The sequence below is a fragment of the Phyllostomus hastatus genome, unplaced genomic scaffold, assembly GCF_019186645.2.
Source record: "Phyllostomus hastatus isolate PE091 unplaced genomic scaffold, TTU_PhHast_1.1 phas_contig_402, whole genome shotgun sequence".
NCBI lineage: Eukaryota > Metazoa > Chordata > Mammalia > Chiroptera > Phyllostomidae > Phyllostomus > Phyllostomus hastatus.
The window spans coordinates 3252511-3272211 of NW_025333873.1; the positions used below are offsets into that span (position 1 = coordinate 3252511).

The 19701-nt window shown below is 51.3% G+C and overlaps 2 protein-coding genes and 1 pseudogene across 6 annotated transcripts; 1 reads left to right on the top strand and 2 right to left on the bottom strand.

Annotated features, from left to right (window-relative positions):
• Positions 1 to 142: 142 nt before the first annotated feature.
• Positions 143 to 4553, bottom strand: ATRAID (all-trans retinoic acid induced differentiation factor). The gene is made up of 7 exons (XM_045844456.1): positions 4381 to 4553; positions 3600 to 3721; positions 1829 to 1900; positions 1549 to 1620; positions 1327 to 1448; positions 712 to 809; positions 143 to 484 (listed from the first exon to the last, which is right to left on the bottom strand). The coding sequence occupies exons 1-7, from the start codon at positions 4477 to 4479 to the stop codon at positions 380 to 382; spliced, it is 690 nt and encodes a 229-aa protein (XP_045700412.1). The 5' UTR covers positions 4480 to 4553; the 3' UTR covers positions 143 to 379.
• A 103-nt stretch (positions 4554 to 4656) lies between these two features.
• Positions 4657 to 18050, top strand: SLC5A6 (solute carrier family 5 member 6). 5 transcript variants are annotated; one of them, XM_045844454.1, is made up of 17 exons: positions 4657 to 4793; positions 5309 to 5375; positions 9961 to 10506; positions 10868 to 10933; positions 11265 to 11316; positions 11697 to 11764; positions 12067 to 12221; positions 12554 to 12694; positions 12904 to 13033; positions 13546 to 13634; positions 13983 to 14095; positions 14667 to 14734; positions 15090 to 15176; positions 15325 to 15506; positions 15713 to 15816; positions 16042 to 16157; positions 16527 to 18050. In XM_045844454.1, the coding sequence occupies exons 3-17, from the start codon at positions 10114 to 10116 to the stop codon at positions 16677 to 16679; spliced, it is 1917 nt and encodes a 638-aa protein (XP_045700410.1). In that variant the 5' UTR covers positions 4657 to 4793; positions 5309 to 5375; positions 9961 to 10113; the 3' UTR covers positions 16680 to 18050. The 5 variants fall into 5 exon arrangements, with proteins under 5 accessions (XP_045700410.1, XP_045700408.1, XP_045700409.1 ...); XM_045844452.1 differs by having other exon boundaries at positions 4763 to 4901; XM_045844453.1 differs by lacking the exon at positions 4657 to 4793 and adding an exon at positions 4942 to 5095.
• On the bottom strand, positions 8472 to 9258 carry LOC123822472 (annotated as a pseudogene).
• Positions 18051 to 19701: the final 1651 nt, after the last annotated feature.

The window sequence follows — 19701 nt, forward strand, 5'->3', positions numbered from 1 at the left end:
GGCTGAAGCGTAAGGGGCGGTGCGAGGGCGCAGACGGAGTTACCGGCGCCCTTCTTCCCAGGGAGAAACCGGTGATACAAAGCCGATACCCCCCGAGGAGTCTCTCCCACCCCAACCAAGAAACACACAAAGTCAGGGCACCTTCCCTAAAAATAAAAAAAAAGTTTATTACAGTTAACAGCACAAAAGGGAACTGGTACTAGTCCACTCTCGGGTTGGAGTATAATTCTCCAGCACTGTGCGATGTTCCATCTTCCTTCCAACCTCGGCCTCAGCCTCAAGGAGGACCCTCTGGCCAGTCCGTGTCGGAAGCAAATGTGCCTGGCTGGGCTAAGATAGATTGGGACGTTCTTTAGGTCAGCAGCAAGACATATGTGGTTCATGAAGCCTTGGCTTTTCGGCGTTGGGTCCCCCAAAGCAGGATGGAGATGGATAATGTGGTGGATCCCAGGATCCCAAAGAACATAAGCAGCGAGAACGAGCCCTGGGAATAAAAGGATTAAAAAAAAATTCCTCATACAGGGTTACACCAAGGGCCACATCCTAACACCCAGTTCTTTCCTAGTATATCCATCCCCTCATGCAGGGCAATTCTCTTAGTTTCCTTCACTAGGTGATTTGCATCAGCTCCTGGTCTTTCTGCTCTTCTTTCTGGGAGGTTTTTGCTCTATGCATTTCTCTTAACCCTAATTAGAAGGTTTAATTTCTCACCTGGCGCATACACTTGTAGCCATGGAAACCATCGACACAAATACACTGCAAAAGGCCTGGACCATCAGGCACACAAGATCCATTCTCAGGACATATTTCTGGGAGTCAGAGAAAAACAGAACATCCCTAGATCTCATTAGACATTTCTCAAATATCTGCTTTGAATTCTCTCAATTGTTTCTATGTCAAAGGAAAGAAGACTACAGATGTTCAGAGCATAAATAATATTTCAAGACCTTTTCTTTCCAAGCGGTTAGAGCCTCAAAAACCTACACAAAAGGTGTGTAAGCAATTTTACTGTCTTTCTTAGCTAATGGGGAGAATATAAAGGAAGAAAGGCATAGCCCCACAGGGTAGTTCAGTTGGTTAGAGTGTCATGCAGATATGCCAAGGTTGCAGGTTCAATCCCTGGTGAGGACACATACAAGAAACAACCAATGAATTCAGAAATACATGGGACAACACATCAATGTTTCTCTCTCCCCTCCTTTCTCTTCCCGCAAATCAATAAAAATTTTTAAAGATTAAAAAAAAGAATTTAAATTAAAAAAAAACACCCCAAAACAAAACAAAGGCGGAAAGGGGTCCCAAAAGGGTGGAGGTGAAACAGCATACCTGCATCCCCAGTGCTATTGCAAAAGTCCCTTTGCCCTTGGCAGGTTTGATAGTTTGGGTAAGACGTGACAACATTCCAGGCATTAATACCTCCAGGACAGTTGACATCTTGTGGTAGTATCCTGAACACAACACAGGCAGTCTTACTATGCAACCCAAAGTTGCTGAGCTCACAGCACCGCCTACCTTTGATTTTCTCCTCAAACCCATACCCTTACTCACAGCGTCTGGAGCTGGGTAAAGCCACGGAAGGCGTTGGCCAAGTCATCCTTGAGGGGGTTTGCTTGCAGGTCTCTGAAAAGCACACACCGTTAGCATTGTGCTTTAGGAAAACATCCTACCGCCATTCACGCATCTTCCTGGACCGGTATTCCAGTTCTCATTCTGAGTTGTCCAAGTTTAGACATCAGCATTCCAACATCTTTTTAGGAATGCATCCTCAAAGACTTTCCCATCAACCCTTCGCCACAGCCATGTTTTGATAGGGAAAATAACCACTTACATGATGACAGCAGTATGTGCCTGAGAAAAGTTTGGACCAGGGTCCTTCAGAGAACAGTTCTGGAGATCCAGCCTGAGGAAATAAGGTAAGCAGTGTAACTTTGTGTCTCTCCTCTTTAACCACTACAGGCTAATGCAACCCCTTTTCTGCTAATATTAGTTGAACAGCTATGTTCAGGACCACAAACTAAGTGCTGTAGTAGATGTTTTAATTCGGCACAGTCCAATTCAGTCACCACTAGCTAGCTACATGTAGCTATTTAAATTAATTTCAATGAAAAACATTCAGTCCCTCATTTGCATTAGCCACATTTCAAATGTCCAAGAACTACTAACATGTAGTTAACAGCTATGGAGAGTACAGATATGGAACATTTCCAGCACAGTAGAAAGTTCTTTGTGTCTGTGCACATATTGGAAGAAATTTCTTTGTTGTATGGATTAGTGAATCTCACATTATGCTATGATTCTCAGATTCACAAAGGACCTTCCAATGGAAAAAAAAATTCAAATCACATAAAAGAAAGTTTTTTTCCAAATGCATTTCCTACCACAGTTTGGATATAAACTACTGGATATTAAGGACCATGCCACATTATTTTCTTCAGTATCTACTGCTGTCTGTTCCTTTATTCTACACATATTTATTGAGTGCCTACTAACTGCAAAAATTTGGAGTATCAAAACAACCCCTCAGTATCTTAGCTTTCAAAAAGCTTACAATGTAGTAGAGGAACATGATCACCAAAAGTAAAAACAATATAAACATTAAATTATAATATGAAAGAAATCACAAAACAGTATACAAATAAATTTGAGCAGTAGACACTAAGGATTAGTGGAAGTAAAACAAATATTACTCTGGTATTTAGTAGTAAGGAAAATTCACAAAAGATGTTGCAGTTAAAGAATGGACATGACTTTATGTGGTAGAGGAAGGCAGTTTCAGGTAAAGAGAGAAGCCTGAATAAAGAAAGGTACAATACTTTCGGAGGTAGACCGAAGCCAGACCCTCATAAAGGGTTTGAGTGGACAAATAATTGGAATTCTAATTTTAAAGCCACAGCGTGATAATGGAAGAAATTTGGTTTTCAGAAAGTTTAACACAGAGAAGTATTTAGGTAGGTTAGGGAAAGAAGGGAATGGAAACAAGACATGATATCTCGAGTCTGAAGCGAGGGTGCACTCAAGAGGAGATGTGAACAGGAAGCTAGAGGTACATCGCTTGGAGAAAGGGAAAACGATACTAAAAGAGATCAAGTTTTGGTAGACACCTACATGGTGGGTAAAGGTAAAGCTGGAATAATTACGTGGATTCTCGAGAGGGTAAAAGGAAAAAATGCAGGACTAACCTGGATAAGAGGACAGGAAGAGGCATGTGCCTCAGAAATAAACATAAATTAATCAGAAAGGGAAAAAATAACACACATTAGCATACTGTCCTGGAGGCTACGGGGTCTTTTCACAGAGACACACAGTAAACAATCAAAAGATATGGGAATAAACAAACAAACAAAGCTCTTTTAAAAAGCAAAGCCATAAAAGCCTTTAAAGTAAAACAGGCAAAAATTAAAACTTGTTTGTAATTTCAACCAGAAAGAACTGTTGACCCAGTCAAAAATGCTATAACAGATTTAAAAGACTGAGAATCCTGGTTAATATGCCTCCAAAAGAGGCACAAATATTTATCCCAAACGCCAATCAGGCAAGCCTTGATGAATCTAGGTTGGGAACTCTTTTCCACTATCCAGGGATGCCTTTTCCTCCCTCACCCCAGAATGGCGCCCTTCTGATTCAGGCAGCAGCGGGCTCGCAACTTCAGCTCTGGTGTATGCTTACAGTAAGAGGCCACTTCTGACAAATTTCGCACACTCCCAGGGCAACGGACGCAGATCTGCAGAAGAAACAAAACTATTAGGACTTCAGAGCCAGGAACAAACAGGAATCAAAACTTAACTGCCAGTACACCTCTCCAGAATTCCTCTAACACACAGAAGGGAAGTGTCCTACCATTATATCAGGTTTGACTAGATGATGCATTTCTTCCCAGGCGCTAAATTAGCGCACCAGACTACGTCCAAGGAAGGCCCTCATCTTTGAGGATTACTACCCGAACACATAATATTACGTTCTCTCCAGTGACTTTCTCAATCTGACAGCCCTGGTTCGTCCGGATGTAAAAGGACTGCAGGTACACAAAGAACTCATCAAGCATTACAGAAGTACAGTCCTGACACCGTACGACATACGACTTTCGTGCCTGGAGAGACTGAGAAGAGTCAAAAGACTTTTTTGTAGAAAAAACTTAGTTCTTCAAAGATTAAGGAGCGAGGAGGTCAGAGTGCAAATGGACGTGGGCTGGGGCTAGGACGCAGGGAAACCTGCGCAGAGTGAGTAATCGTAAGCGGGGGGCCAGCTGGGCCAAACGGCTGGGAAGGCCTCAAGGGCGAAATCAGAGGTGCTGTCCCGCTGCGGGGAGCCGAGACCAGGCGAGCGCGACACCAGCTGGCCCAGCACCTCTGCTTCAGTCCGACTTCTGACTTGCTTCTGTACCTCGGGTTGCGCCAGATCCCTTTCCACGCCCAGAGCGAGGAGCAGGGCGGCAGCCCAGGGTAGCGGGATCGAAGGACTGCAAGGACCGCGAGGGGACATTTTTCTGCTCCCTTCGTCCTTCTCAGCAGCTCGCGAGACTAGCGCATGTGGCTCCGCCCCCAGGGGGCGTGGACTAGTGGCGCGGGCCAGTAGGCCGGGGGTGGGGATGTTGGGTGCCGGGGTTGCTGTTGCTCGCGGGGTCAGCTCTATGCTCCGTGCGGCCCAGTCCTCGTCGGAGGAAACTTGGCAGACCCGTTTCTTTCTTCCTCTTTAGCGAAGGCCTGCCAGCCGCCGCTCTTTCAGCCCTGCGTTCCTCGCGTCGGACGCCGAGGTCGCGTCTCCGCAGCCTCTCCGGGCTGCTCCTTCAGCCCTCAGTAAACATGGCGGGGCGGGCAGGGGGCGGGACCCTGCTGTCACTCGGCCGGCGTGCTGTGGGCCGGGCTCTTCGGCGGCGGCCGTACCCAAACGTGGAGACTTGGCAGGTGGGCCGGACCCGGGCGAGCCGGCACGTTGTGGGCTGGTACAAAGAGTCGCCGGAGTTGCGCCTCGGAGCTGAGGGAGGGACAAGGAGGAGAAGGGCGAGTTTTGCCTGTCCTCCACCTTGAGGGGCCCGGGAAAATCCTTGGTGCGGGTGGCCAGGTGATAGTGTTCCCGCCACCTCGCACGCGGAGGGAAGGTGGGAAGCCAGGAAATAAGGAGGGTGAGAGTGATGGAGGAGTGAAAGGCGAAGGGCAAAGCCCGGCGGGAGGGGACGAGCCCGGGGACGCCTTGGGCACTCTATACCCTTCACCTCGGTCCGGAGACCGACCACGCGGCGTGCGGAGCCCTGGCGAGGAGGTAGGGCCAGGGTAGATGCGTCCCTAACCCCTCACCTCTTTTGCTTTCCCAGAGAAACGGAGCCATGCTGATCTCAGAAAGAGCGACGGGACCTTCTTAGCCCTGCCAGAGCCACGGAGGTAAGGGGAAGGCGAGCCTTGGTCCCGTCTTCCAAGGTGCAGGGTGCAGGGTGCAGGGTGGCGATTGTGAGTGAAGCCGTGCCTGGAGGGACTGGGTATGAAGGCTTTAGAAATTAAAAGTTAGCATCACGTTTTAAATTAAAATTAGCATTTTAATGAGGGGTCCCAAAGCCTTTCAGACCTTGAGGAATTCTAGGCGCAAGACCAGATTTTGAAGGAATATTTTTTGGGACGTTTTGTCTTGCTGTGGCCCCCTTCCTTTTGTAGCAGTCAAAGCGGTTCCAGTGAAGTTTGTGACTGAAGTTAGGCTGGGGTAGTGGGAGAAATTTTCTTGTTTTAGGCATTTGAAAAGGGCCCCACCCTGACAGGCGATTGAGCACGGGCCTGCAAACCCCAAAGGTCGCTGGTTCAGTTCCCAGGTAGGCCACATACTTGGGCTGTGAGCAGGTCCCAGGTTGGGGACGCACGAGAGACAAAAATATATATATATGAAAAGGGTCCCATTTGTGCCCTGTGTATTCCAGTTTTCTTTTTTAAAGATTTTATTTATTTATTTTCAGAGAGAGAGGAAAGGAGGGGGAAGGAGAGGGACAGAAACATCAGTGTGTGGTTGCTTTTTGTGCGCCCCCTACTGGGGACCTGACCTGCAACCCAGCCATGTGCCCTGACTGGGAATCGAACAGGCGATCTTTTCATTCACAGGCTGGCACTCAGTCCACCAAGCCACACCAGCTGTTCCAATTTTAATGAAACAACTCAGCTCTTACTTTTGGTTCATGGCCTCTCAGATGCAAGTCCACAGGGTTTAGATCAGTGTAGAGTTTTAGAAAGCTACTAACCTGTTCTTAGAATTATGTCTGGTTAAGACTTTGTTGCTGGGTCAGGTTTTTCCTGCCCTGTCCAGATCGCTGTCTTCAACATCTGGAAGAATTTGCCACACCCCATACAAACAATTCCATCAGGGAACCCTGCCGGTTTACCCTAGCAGTTCCCAGTTCTCTGTGTCTGTGTTTTAGTATACTGGAATCTTTATCTCTCTTTAACTACCTGCCCATCCTCATCACTAATCTTTTATCACTACACATTCTTATCTGCTCACAGCAGCTATCTTTTACATTCCAGTAATTTCCCTCATCTCTGTCATGGCAGTAAAAAAAATTTGCTGGAGGAGTGAGAAAACTTGAGGTGTCACAATTTACAAAGTCCCAGGGCATCTTTAGGTTAAACCAGAGTGGCCTCCTGGGAAGGTGGTTCTGAGGACTGACATTTGTCACATGTGATCCAAGAATCGCCAGCTTTTATGTCCTCTTTTCATTGGCCCCAGGAGGTTTAGAGTTCAGGTTTCATCTGTGTGAGGCCATATTATTCCAGCTAGACAACATCTGCCTAGAGTGACAGTGTGGGAGAGCCAGGAGACAGCCAGGCGTATCTGTTTCCTAGTGGACAAGAACAGAAGACATAGCTTATAATGATCTGTGACTACGTTGGTTGAAATTTAAGCTTAGCTCCAGGAATGACTGACTGCAGTTAACATTCTGCTTCTGTCCTCGTTCTGGGGATAGCGAGGATGGAGCCCTGGGTGACTAACCTGTTCTGCCTGCAGATAGGACTGTATCTTCCTCCTGTGTTTTGTCTCGTGCTGTGTGACCTCCAGCAAATTCTTTGACTTCTGTAAATCAGTTTCCTAGAGAATGTTTGTGTAAAGTACCTAGCTTGAATTGATGGTAGTTCAAGATTGGTAGCTATGGTTATATCTTCACTTATTTTAATTATTTTTTATTTATCATAATTAGTTATTAGTAATGTCTGTAATGTACACAGCATGCTGCTGGGTTACATAGCAGGTGTTCAAAAATGTTAAATTGTCATCATGTTAAGCCATCTAAATTAATGTCCTCTTCTCTTTTTTCCTCATACCAGTAAGTACCCTAGGGCAGTGGTTTTCAACTGGTGTGCTGCAAGAGGCACACCAGTGTGCCGCAAGAATTTTTAAAACATGCAATCCCTGGCTTTTGGTTACGGGCACTGACCTCTTTTCCAGATTGTCAAATAAAAAAATGACAACAGTCAACACAGCAGTAGTCATCTGGTGTGAATGAATCAAACTTCTACGTATTTTTTTTGGGGGGGGGTCAGGCGTCAGGTCAGCAAAAATATATTTTTTTGGTGTGCCACAGAATTGTAGTAATTAGTTTATATGTGCCATGAGATGAAAAAGATGGAAAATTGCTGCTCTAGAGGATGGTTTCTGAAGACAGTACGGAGAGTGGATGGATGGGGAAATCAGTAGACCTGGGCTCTGATCTAGCCTTTGACAATAATCAGCTCCGTGGTGTTGACAAGATCAATGAGTCATCTACGTCTCTGTGTCCTTTGTAAATGAGGGTGTTGTCTCAATACCTAGTTTTATAATACTCTGACCTTGTCCTTGTTCTAAGGATAATGGTATATCTTTTGAGGATTAGTATTTCTTGTGCGGGAGTCAGAAGAGCAACTTCCCCATCTTCTCTCAGCCCTTCCTCTCCAATTCCCTCTGGCACACAGTGTCAAGTATGACTTAGAACGAAAGCCTAATCCATCCAGGAATGTTGTTGACTGTGAGCTCCCTGCTCCCCATTCTGGAGCTGGAGTTTGGGGGCCCTAGGGTGATAGGGCCATTTGGAGCACAGCAATTGGTTCCCTGAAGGGGCCAGAACAAATAGCTTCTGAGTTTCACTCCGCCCCCAACTCCTGGTCTCACTGTAGCTACTTACGGAGCCAGGCTGTCGGTCTCTGGCCAGCCCCAGACACACAGCCTCTCCAGGCAGCTCCGCCTCAGAGCAGGGATTGCTTCTCTCGGTAAGGAGTTTGTCCCAGCAGGATAGGGCCACTCGCCCTGGTTGTGCCTCTTGCCCTAGCTCCCTGGCTGGTGTGCTTCTCCCCAAGTTCCCGTAAGTGTTAACTCTGAACCTCTGGCTCCAGGATGTTGCCCTCTCCCCTTTTTTATATCCCACAAGAAGCCATAACTTTATTAGTGATAGAAACAGTACAAATTTTAAGCAAAGCTGCAGTTAGTCTTTTGAAACACCCAGAAAAGGGTCCTTGTTTTTTAGGCGGTTATATTGTTAATCCCAAAGTAGCATTTATAGTATCATTACTGCTGTTCTTCAGGGTTTGGGCTGCCTTAGCTCTGGATACAGTTGCTTGTTACATGACCAATTTTATGTCCTTAATTTTCATACTTGTTTCATCAGTCTCTTCCTCTTCACTTTCCTCTTGCACAGTTGGAATCTGTGTGTTTTCTTGAATGTTTGAGACAACTTAACCTTGAACTTTGAGTTTCTCGGCAGCTGCAAACTGTGCCTGCTGAGGTAAATCCTCAATCTTAGCTTCCCCCCAAACTATGTAGGTATCTGAAGCTGGGCTCTTGTAGGTCTGGTTTTGTGATGACAAAGAGGATACTCTTAGATTTTTAACCACGACCCCCAGTTTCACTGCGCTAACAGCTCCCCTTCTCAGCACTGACACCTTATGAGATCGCCTCCCCCGCAGCCCCAAACTCCAGTCCAGGCATCCCCAGGTCAACCACTCCCTTCTCCCAACACAACTAGGTAAGCCCTGACACCTGCCTCTCAGCTACTCTACTGGTAACGTGTGGAAGACCCAGTTTAGACACAGTCTCATGTGCCTTTTCACTCCAGCTCTGTTTTGCTTCGCTGGCTGAATCTTCATCCATTTCAGCTGCCACCACCAGCTGAGCTTGTTGTGTGGCTGCTGGTGTGGAATCTTGTTCCTTGAGCTCTGGGACTGATCAGACATCGCTGTCAGACTCCGCGCTCCAGGCCTGGGGCTGTGGCAGCTCCTGCTATGCAGCAAGGATGGTTTCTGTGGCTTCACTGGGCATTTTGTGTGGGGAACCCCTCTCCCGTTGAGTCCCACCCCTCTTTCCAGAGCTGCTAGTGACTGGCATTACTGGGAGAGCAGCTGAAAGGCAGGTGTCAGGGCTTACCTAGTCGTGTTGGGAGAAGGGAGTGGTTGACCTGGGGATGCCTGGACTAGAGTTTGGGGCTGCCGTGGAGGTGATCCCATTAGGCATCAGTGCTGAGAAGGGGAGCTATTAGCACGGTGAAACTGGGAGTCATGGGAGCTGAGGCTGGGGGAAGAGAGGAATGGAGGAAGCCATGCTTTTGTTATTAGTCTCCTTTTCTTCTTCCCCGCTGGGCTGTGGCGCCAGTTTGGGCTCTGCTGGCTCAGTACTCTGTAGTGACTGGGTTCTTGCCTGCAGGAGGGGGCGGGGCAGTCTGCGAAGAAACATGGGCTACAGTTGACTCTTATTTTGTTGTGGGGTCAGGACCTAAGAAGTGTCTTACATTTCATAGCTCTGCGTGTTCAAGAAGGTGTTGGCCAAGTAGCTGTCTCCTGCCTATTTCATTCTTCTGCTTCCTACCTCCTTTTTTCCCTGCCAAGTTGCTCCTAGGGCTTGCGGGCTTTCCAGGTCTGCCGCCGAGCTGGCTGGGCCAAGTCTGGTGGGTGTGGGGTGCGCAGGCCTGAGGGTGGGTGGCCGTGAAGGCAGGATAGGCCTGACTGGGGGCTGGTCCCTTTGCAGGTCACCCTGGACAGTGTCACTTGGTGGAGGAGAAGGACTGTGAAAACTTGGTTGAGAGCCAGGTAGTAGCCACTTGCCTGCCATTGCCAAGCCAAGTGGCAGCCCAGAACCCAGGAGCAGCAAGTGGCTACAGGTCCTAGACACAGAGAGGACATGAATGTGGGGGTGACCTCCCCCGCGCCCCTCCCCACAGCCACAGACCCAAGCATGGTAAAACCTGCCTTCTCCCTTGTGGACTACGTGGTCTTCATCCTGCTGCTGGTTCTCTCCCTCGCCATCGGGCTCTACCATGCCTGTCGTGGCTGGGGCCGGCACACCATCGGGCAGCTGCAGATGGCCAACCGCAAAATGAGCTGCCTTCCCGTGGCACTGTCCTTGCTGGCCACCTTCCAGTCGGCCGTGGCCATCCTGGGCGTGCCGTCTGAGATCTACCACTACGGGACCCAGTACTGGTTCCTGGGCTGCTCGTATGTCCTGGGGCTGCTGATCCCCGCACACGTCTTCATCCCCGTCTTCTACCGCCTGCACCTCACCAGTGCCTACGAGGTGAGCTGGGGGGAGGGGCGGGGCGCTCTGGACCCTCAGGCTCAGGCCTAGAGGGGGAAGAGAGCACATGTGAGGGGGCTGGGCCCTCCGATTCCCTCCGCCCACTGAGGGGCAGGGACACAACATCCCCACGAACTTTGAACATCAGACACGAACTTTGAACGTCAGACAGGTCGAGTGCTTATGGTTCGTTCCGGGTGAGGTCGGCTTGGGGCTCCTGTGCTGAATGGGGCCAGAGTGGATGTGAATTGAATAGTCTCCGATGTTTCCAGACCTCTTGAGGAAATTATGTATGAATTGTGGGGAGTGGAGCGAGGTGGGGAGAAATACCTTGTTGTTGTTGTTTTATATTCCTACTTAGTACCTGGAGCTCCGATTCAATAAAACTGTGCGAGTTTGTGGGACCTTGACCTTCATCTTTCAGATGGTAAGTGGAATGAGGCTGGAGCTGAGCCTGAGGCACGGCAGGAGACCTGCGCTCAGACATGCTGAGGCAGTCGGAGCCTTGTCTGCTCTCAGACTGGCAGGATTGAAATCCCTGCTAGCGGTCAGTGTCACGGATATGTCCAGAAGCATCCTGCTTTCCGTTCCTTCCAGTTCCACAGATGCTGTGGTGGCAGCGAGCCAAAATTTGGAAGAAGGGAGGAAGCCTAGGTGAAAGGAGGCTGTTGGACATTGGAGCTGGGGTCCCTCTTCTCTCCCCTGTCTGCCCACCGTTACCTCCTCTTCCGCTCACGTTCTCTTTCCGTGCTCAACAGGTGATCTACATGGGGGTGGTGCTCTATGCGCCGTCGCTGGCCCTCAATGCAGGTGAGGCTCAGCCCCTGGCTCCCAGCCCCAGCAGGCTGGGAAGGCACCTTTTGGAGGGGTGGGTGGAGGGGAGTGTACAGGAAGGAACTGGACCTTGGCCTAGGAATCATTTCACCGCATGGCCCTTGGCTGGTCTCCCCCAGAGACGAGGGCAGGCTTGCTTCACTTCACTGGAAAGCTAATCAAACATTACCAGGCCCCGTCTGAACTGGTTAAACACCACCTTTTGGTGGAGCTCTGTGCACATTGTTTTCCACTGTGGTGAATGGTTTATTTCATCCTGAAGGACCAAATGCTTTGTGTCTTACCAGGGCTGCTTTGGCCTCCCCACTGGGAAGTCCTCTTCCAGATACGGGAATGTGACTTTTGTCTCTTCACAGTGACCGGCTTTGATCTGTGGCTCTCAGTGCTGACCCTGGGCATCGTCTGTACCGTCTACACCGCCCTGGTGAGTGCAGAACGTCGTGGGGAACGAGGGGAACAGAGGGAGCAAGGAGGTGGAATGGCAGGAAAGGGGAAGGAGGGATGAGTGAGATAAGATAGGCGAGACGGTGGAGTGAAATTCTAGGGCGAGATGTAGGAGAGGGGGCGGCCTGTGATGCTCAGGGAGGGGGTGGGGTGCTGTCCGCAGGGATTCAGCAACTGTGTCCCTGGCGGCAGTGTAATGCAGTGCCCTTGCTGGCGGTGTCGTGTCCTCACTGGTGGAGGGTTCTAAAGACGTTTGTGTCAGACGTGCTCTTTTTCTTACAGGGTGGGCTGAAAGCAGTCATCTGGACAGATGTCTTCCAGACACTGGTCATGTTCCTAGGGCAGCTGGCGGTCATCGTCGTGGGGTCGGCCAGGGTGGGCGGCTTGGGGCATGTGTGGGATTTGGCTTCCCGGCGCGGCCTCATCTCTGGGATCAAGTAAGTATGCCCCTTGCCCTGGCTGGGGTCTCCAGTGCTCAGGAGCCGAGCCTGTCCTAGGGCCTGAGCTCGGGGTTAGAGTGAAGAGAAGGCAAGCCGTGGAAGCCTTGGGCACAGCATGAGACGGGTGGGAAGCCAGCGCTGCAGAGGCTGATCACAGCGGGGCAGCTGATGGTTAAGGAGGGTCAGAAATTTTTGGTGCCTGGAATGAAGCTCTGGGTTGGAGAAATGAAACCCTTCCTCCGACCTGCTACACCGTCTCTTGAGTCCACCCAGTGCTTGCCATCAGTAGTTTCTCAGCCCCTCCAGTGACCAGGTGGCGTTTATTTCAGCCTAGACCCAGACCCTTTCGTGCGGCACACTTTCTGGACCTTGGCCTTCGGAGGTGTCTTCATGATGCTGTCCTTGTACGGGGTGAACCAGGCTCAGGTGCAGCGCTACCTCAGCGCCCGCACGGAGAAGGCTGCCGTGCTGTGAGTGCGGGGACAAGAAGATGGGGGAGCGAGGGCGGGGTAAGGGAGTGGGCCCCCGTTCCACAGAGGCAGTTTGGGTGCGGACAGGATGTCAGAGCACCGCCCACCCCCCACTGGGGTCAGGATGCGAGTGTGCTTTCTGGGGCTCAGGGACATGCTGAGGGCACCTGTTAAGCCCCACCCTCGTCTGACCCTGGCCTCTTTTGCAGCTCCTGCTATGCGGTCTTCCCCTGCCAGCAGGTGGTCCTCTGCATGGGCTGCCTCATTGGCCTGGTCATGTACGCCTACTACCAGGAGTATCCCATGAGCACACAGCAGAGTCAGGCAACCCCCGACCAGGTGAGAAGGCCCTTCTGGCCCCTTCTGTGCCCAGGAGGGGCTGACCGGGGCCCCTTAAGAGGAGTGTCTGGGTGGCTACAGAAAGGACTTCCACCCCGGGGGGAGAGCAAGTAGATTTAAATTTTTTTTCATGCTGGGATTCTGTTGATCTAAATGTGAGGACCCTAGCCCTGAGCACCCCACCATCACCTTATCACATTGCTCTCACCCTGCTGGGTGGGGACCTGCCTTCATTGACTCACCAGTGTGCACCACCTAGTCCCATGAAACCCTCCCAACAGCCTCCTTCCATAGAGAACAGAGGCTCAGTGAGGTGGCCAGCGCGCTCGGATCATACTGCGAGTCGCCTCGGAGCTGGGGGACGAACCGGGTGCTCTTCCCAGAGCCCATTTCCCCTCCTCACCGTGGGGCCACTTGCAGCACTCGGCCCCTCTTCCTGGCGCTCCCCGCACAGTGCGCCCTGGGGAGGGGCTCCCCTCTCAGGGGCCTGTGCGCTTCTGCTCTGCCCGCAGTTTGTCCTGTATTTTGTGATGGATCTCCTGAAGGACTGGTCAGGCCTGCCCGGACTCTTCGTCGCCTGCCTCTTCAGCGGCTCCCTCAGGTACCCTCTCCGGCCGTTTCCCTCCGGCTGGGCGCGGCTGACCTGTCCTTGGTGGAGGAGGGATTTCTCGTTGTGCCCACCCATTGGGAGGTGACAGGGGACAGCTCATTTGTGTAGGACGGAGCATGTCCCCTCCAGGAGGAGAGTTGACCTACTAAACGAAACCTGTACCCTACTCAGAAAAGGACAAGTGTCCTTGCCTTCCAGGCCTCTTCCTCGGCTGCCACGTGTGAGGAAGGCTCCTTGGCCTCACGTGTCACCCCTGCCTTTAGGGTGCGCTCCCTCAATAGGGTCCCTTGTCAGTCTTGTTTCTCTCAGCGCAACTGGGCTTTCTCTTCCTCCTTCCAGCACCATATCCTCCGCTTTTAATTCCCTGGCCACTGTTACGATGGAAGACCTGATTCGACCCTGGTTCCCGCAGTTCTCAGAAGTCCAGGCCACCATGCTTTCCAGAATCCTTGGTGGGATTGTGCTTCCTTATCTCCTCAGTCATGCTCCTTCTTTCTTTTCTCTTTTTAAAGATTTTACTTTTTTATTATTAGGGGAAGGGAAGGGGAGAAACATCAATGTGTGGTTGCCTCTCGTGCGCCCCCCCCCCCGCCCCCACACTGGGGACCTGTCCTGTAACCCAGGCATGTGCTCTGACAGGGAACTGAACTGGTGACCTTTCCGATCGCAGGCTGGCACTCGGTCCACTGAGCCACACCAGCCAGGGCCTAGTCATGTTCTTTCAAAGATGCAAACAGTGTCACCAGTCTTCTTTAAAGCACCAGCTGTAGCCTGGGCTCAGCACTTGCTGGTTACTGAATGAAGCACATTGCCTTGCCCACTGCTCAGGGTACTGCCTGGTGAGCTCTCTGAGTCAGATGGGGGTGCGGACAGGCTGGGAGGGACCTGGAGCTGGGGCGTCAGGCAATGCGCCCTGTGTCCAGGAGCACAGACATAGTGGTCCGGCTGGGGAAGGAGCTTCGCTCTACTCCCCCCCCCCCCCTTTAGCGTGTTTACTCACATCTTGTCTCCTCTTTGTCCCAGCCTTTAGCTACGGGCTGCTTTGCCTGGGAATGGCCTATATTTCCTCCCAGATGGGACCAGTGCTGCAGGTAGGTAACGACTATGGGGGGAAAAAAGCAATTCTGGGGGGAGAAAAGAGCAGACTGAAGCTGGGAATTGAGGAAGACAGCTGTTATGAAGGGAATAAAATAGGGACAGGTATCAGAAATTCCCTCCCCTTTGACGGGCTGCCACTGGCCGTGAACAGACTCAAGTAGCCAAAAGGCCCAGAATCATTCCTGGGACATTGTTGGCTCAGAGACACTGCAGGTCAGCTCCGAGGAGAGCCCGAAGCGCTTTCCCATCCTCACCCCCGGCCCTGGAACCCTGCCTCGTGCTGGGCCCAGGCCGAGGAGGCGGGCTCTGGCTCAGCCTGCGTGTTCGTTTCCCACCCTGTCTCCGCAGGCGGCCATCAGCATCTTCGGCATGGTGGGGGGGCCGCTGCTGGGACTCTTCTGCCTCGGCATGTTCTTTCCTTGTGCCAACCCTCCTGTGAGTGACCCCTGTGGCTCCACAGCCCCGTGTAGAGATGGGCCTGGGGGTTGGCTTGGCAGGGCTCTCACCGTGAGTTCCGGGAACTGCTGTGGCAGTTTGGTAGGGCTGGCGTCGTGACAGGAAAGTGCGCTGTGTGTTTGGGCAGGGCGCCATTGTGGGCCTGCTGGCTGGCCTCATCATGGCTTTCTGGATCGGCATTGGGAGCATAGTGACCAGAATGGGCTCCGGTATGGCATCCTCACCCCTTAATGGGTCCAGCTTGTCCCCGTCCAGCAACCTGTCCACCATCACCATGACCACGCTGATACCCTCAACCACCCCCTCCAGGTGAGTTGGGTCTCACTGTCCCTCTTTCAGGAGAATAGCTCATTTTTGAGGGACTCCCCAGGGGGCTTGCTAGGGAATGGGCCACCAGAAGCCTCGGGGAAATGTTGGGTGTTGGATCTCCAGACCGTAGGTCCGTGCAGGTGGGTGGAGACGGGTGGTCAGAATACCCTGTCAGAGAATCGTCCTCATTGCTCTGTTCTCCCCAGGCCCACGGGGCTGCAGCGGCTCTACTCCCTGTCGTATTTATGGTACAGCGCTCACAACTCCACCACGGTCATTGTGGTGGGCCTGGTTGTCAGCCTCCTCACTGGTGAGAGGGTGTGCGATGGGGTCGCGGGAACACAGGGTGGGCCGAGGGAGGGCACTCGGGGACTCTGGGCATTGCAGGGAGAATTGACCCTTACCCTCCAGGCTCCTGGTTTCTTTAACAGTCGGGTTTCTGGGCTGAGTTCCAGGAGGTGGGAACCCCAAGAACAGAGGGCTTGTTGGGTTGTACACTGGTTACTCAGTAAGACTCAGGCACCTTGACCCTCAGGGGGAATGCGGGGCCGGACCCTGGACCCTCGGACCATCTACCCAGTGCTGCCGAGACTCCGTGCTCTCCTGCCTGTGTCCTGTCGGAAGCGACTTCACTACAAAAGCTACAGCCAGGTAGCACCCACATTGTCACATCGCCCCCCTCCTCCCCTCTCCAGACTACCACAGGGCCTTCCTGGCGCCCTTCCCTCCCTCTGCTTTCTCCCCGCACCCAGCACCCCTGTCCCTGATGGTGTGTCTGAGCCTGGACCATCCTGCAGCAGCTGCCCTGGCTCCTGCCCACGGGGCAGCGCTGCTGGGCGGGCAGAAGGGTCTGAGTGCAGAGAGGCTCACAGCGTGCTGGCCCCTCCTCTGCTCCCCTCCTCGTGCCACCCCCCTTCTGGCTGGGGTCCAAGCGGGCTCTTCCCCCTTTTCTGCGTGCCCTGCTTCCCCGGTCCTGTGTCCTGCTCCTCAGTCTGCTCCCTTTGCTCTGCCTGTGCCCAGGGCCCCTCTGTGGACACCGCGGGGTCCCCGGAGAAGATGAGCAATGGGACGCTGAAGGGCTGCGGCGACAAGGAGGCCGTGGCCGTGCCTGAGGAGGGCCCAGTCTGCCAGGGCAGCAGCCCCACCTTCACCCTCCAGGAGACCTCACTGTGACGTGGACTCGAGAACCAGCCCTAGTCTCCTCTGTGGTACAGGGAGGGCCTAGTTGATGTGTTCTGCAGGGACTGGATGACCTAGCTTGCACCAAAGGACCTTGTGCCTAGGGGTCTGTGCTGCGGTAGAAGCCTCCAGGGAAAGGGAGGTATGAGGACAGGACAGGACAGGACTTTGCCAGGAAAGAGGATAGCAGGGAAAATGATAATGGCTTCTGGGAATCCCCTGGGAAAATGGTAATGGCTTCTGATGGAACTCCACCAAGCTCTCTGAAGTGGATGGGAACCGCAGTGCAGGTTCCAGCTGCCGTGGGGCCTGATCTGACAAGAGTGACCGCCTCTTCCCTAAACTAGCTGTTGCTCCCCTCCTGTCCTCACCTAAATACAGATCCTGTCTGCCACTAAGGGCCTCTGTGACCCTTATGTTCAGGTTGTCTGTGACACCCAAACCCCCTCATTCTTACCTGTCTACCTCCATTTTTGAGAGGGAGTTTTTGGTGTTCCTGGGAGGCCTTTTTGGATAGACGGATACATTCGTCTCCTTTGTGTCGAGTAGGGGAAGCTTTCCACCTCACTGCCCCAGCCCCACCTCTGATGGGCACTTGGGGATGGGGCAGATGTTGATCCAAGAAACCAGGCATGACCAGGTGCACTGTGAAATACCCATCTTGACCTCTGAGCCACACTGCCCTAGTACCATTTTGTCATTTGTGCTCCTGTTAACGTTCGGAGTTTCTCCCCCACATACCTTTGTTCCTAGGGAATAAAAACTAACATCGGAACTGGAATCTGGGCTCCTGTGCTGTCTGCAGCTGCTCTTGTCCACCCCAGCCCCAACCCTGGAGAGGTCAAGAGCCCTCATTTCCCACACATAGATCTGCTAAGGAGAAGCAAGACTAGCTGTGGCTCTGTGGTGTTTACAGTCATGTCCCTGGTGTGTCTGCAGGGGGCAGCATTCTGCTCATCAGGGCGAAGGATGCGCACTCTCTCCACTTGCTGCTTCTCATCCCCTGTGGCTCAGTCTGTCCCCTTGTTGAGTCCCAGGAATGAGAAGCAGCAAAGGGAGAGAGTGCATTTCTTCACCTGCTGCTCTGAGATTTTCACTTTTGAGGGTAGAAGAAGAATGCTGCTATTTGGCTTTACAAATAGAATATCAATCCCTGGCTGGTGTGGCTAGATGGATTGAGTGACGGCCCGCAAGCCAAGGGGTCGCTGGTCCGATCCCAGCTGGGGCACACGCCTGGGTTGCGGGCCAGGTTCCAGGTCGGGGACGTGCGAAAGGCAATCGATCCGTGCATCTCTTGTACATTGCTGTTCCTTTCCCTCTCTCTTCCCTTCACCTCTCTAAAAATAAATAAAATCTTCAATTACAGTTTACACTCTTATTCTTTAAAAAACAGAGTACTCAAGGTGGACTTACAGTGTCTGTGAGACATGGTAACACTGTTCACTGCCACCCACACCCGGCCTCTACCGCCACTTCGTCCCATCCGGCTGGCCGGCAGCAAGTCTGCACAAGCTCCTTAATCTTAGGATTTAAGGGTATCTATGGAAAAGTTCTACAGCAGAACTTTACAAACTATAATCAAAGTTAAAGCAAATGAATTCTCTTAACTATCATCAAAGTTTTACTTCTGAAATGATAAGAGGACGTTTATTGAGAAAGTCACAGAGGTCGTAGAAGTGAGCCAGCCGGGCTGCGTAGGCTCAGGCAACGAGACACAGAGGCTGGAGAAGGGCCCTCGGAGCCCGGGAGGGAGAGGGCAAAGGTGAGGTGCCTGCGGGTGTGTGGGGGGGGGGGGGTTGAGGGCGTGCCCCAGAGAGAGTGCTCGAAACTTTTCAAAATATATTTTACTGATTTTTTTTTTTAGAGGGAGGGAGGGAGGGAGAAACATTGGTTTGTCCCACCTATTTGCATTCATTGGTTCCCAGGGACTGAACCACAGCTGTGGTGTGGTGGCATGATGCTATAGTGCCCAGCTGCCTGGCCACAGCTTCCTTTTTTTTTTTTTTTTTCTTTTTAAAGGAAGTGTTGAAACATTCCCTCCTTGAGATCACGAACAAGATAAAGATGCCTGCTGTTACAATTTCATTTCTTGATTGTACTTGACATACTTGATATTCTAGTCAGTGCAGTCACACAGAAGCTCAAAACAGGGAAAGTGATGAATTTGACCATATTGAAGTGTAAAACTTCAGTGAAAGACACCATTAAAAGTGAAAAAGACAACATAAGAAAGTGGAGAAAAATCGGTGTCACATGCAACTGACTTAAAGAACATGTTATAAAGAACATCTCGTGCCCCGGCCAGGCAGCTGGGTGGGTTAGAGCGGTGTCCCAGCACACCCAGCTTGTGGGTACCGTCCGCCGTCAGGGCACAAGGAACAACCAAAGAATGCGTAAATCAGTGGAACAACAAACCGATGTTTCTCTACCTTCCTCTCTCTCCCTCTCTGTAAAATCAATAAGTAAAAACTTAAAGACCACCTCACAATGTAAAAAAGACAAACTATCATGTTAAAAATGGGGAAAAGATTTGAACTGACATTTTGTAAGAGTTAATGCAAATGGTCTATAAATGTGAAAAATTCATTCCTGTTAGTAATGAAGGGTATGCTAATTAAAACAAAAATGAGATACAATTATATACTTGGTTGGCCAAAAATGACTTTCTGTACAGTTGGGAGCCATCGATTTGATTCTCATTGAAGTTTTACTCATTGCCTTGGTACCATTGCTGCAGTGTCCGCAGAGCAAAAGGAGCACATTACATCCTAGCATCGGAACAGAATGGTTTTAACTTCCATGATAAATAAGGTCCTTGATAAGTTCCCAGGGAACCCCAGAGGGTTCACTGACCTCTCTAAAAATGGTTGCCCTAGATCAGGAGAGGTGCAGAATCTTTCATAGCAACATAATTACCCCAAACTGGAGACAACCCAAAAGTCACTAAAAACTAGTGCTACTATATTCTCACAAGAGTGCTATGCAGCAATGACAAAAAATTAAACATAGCCACACA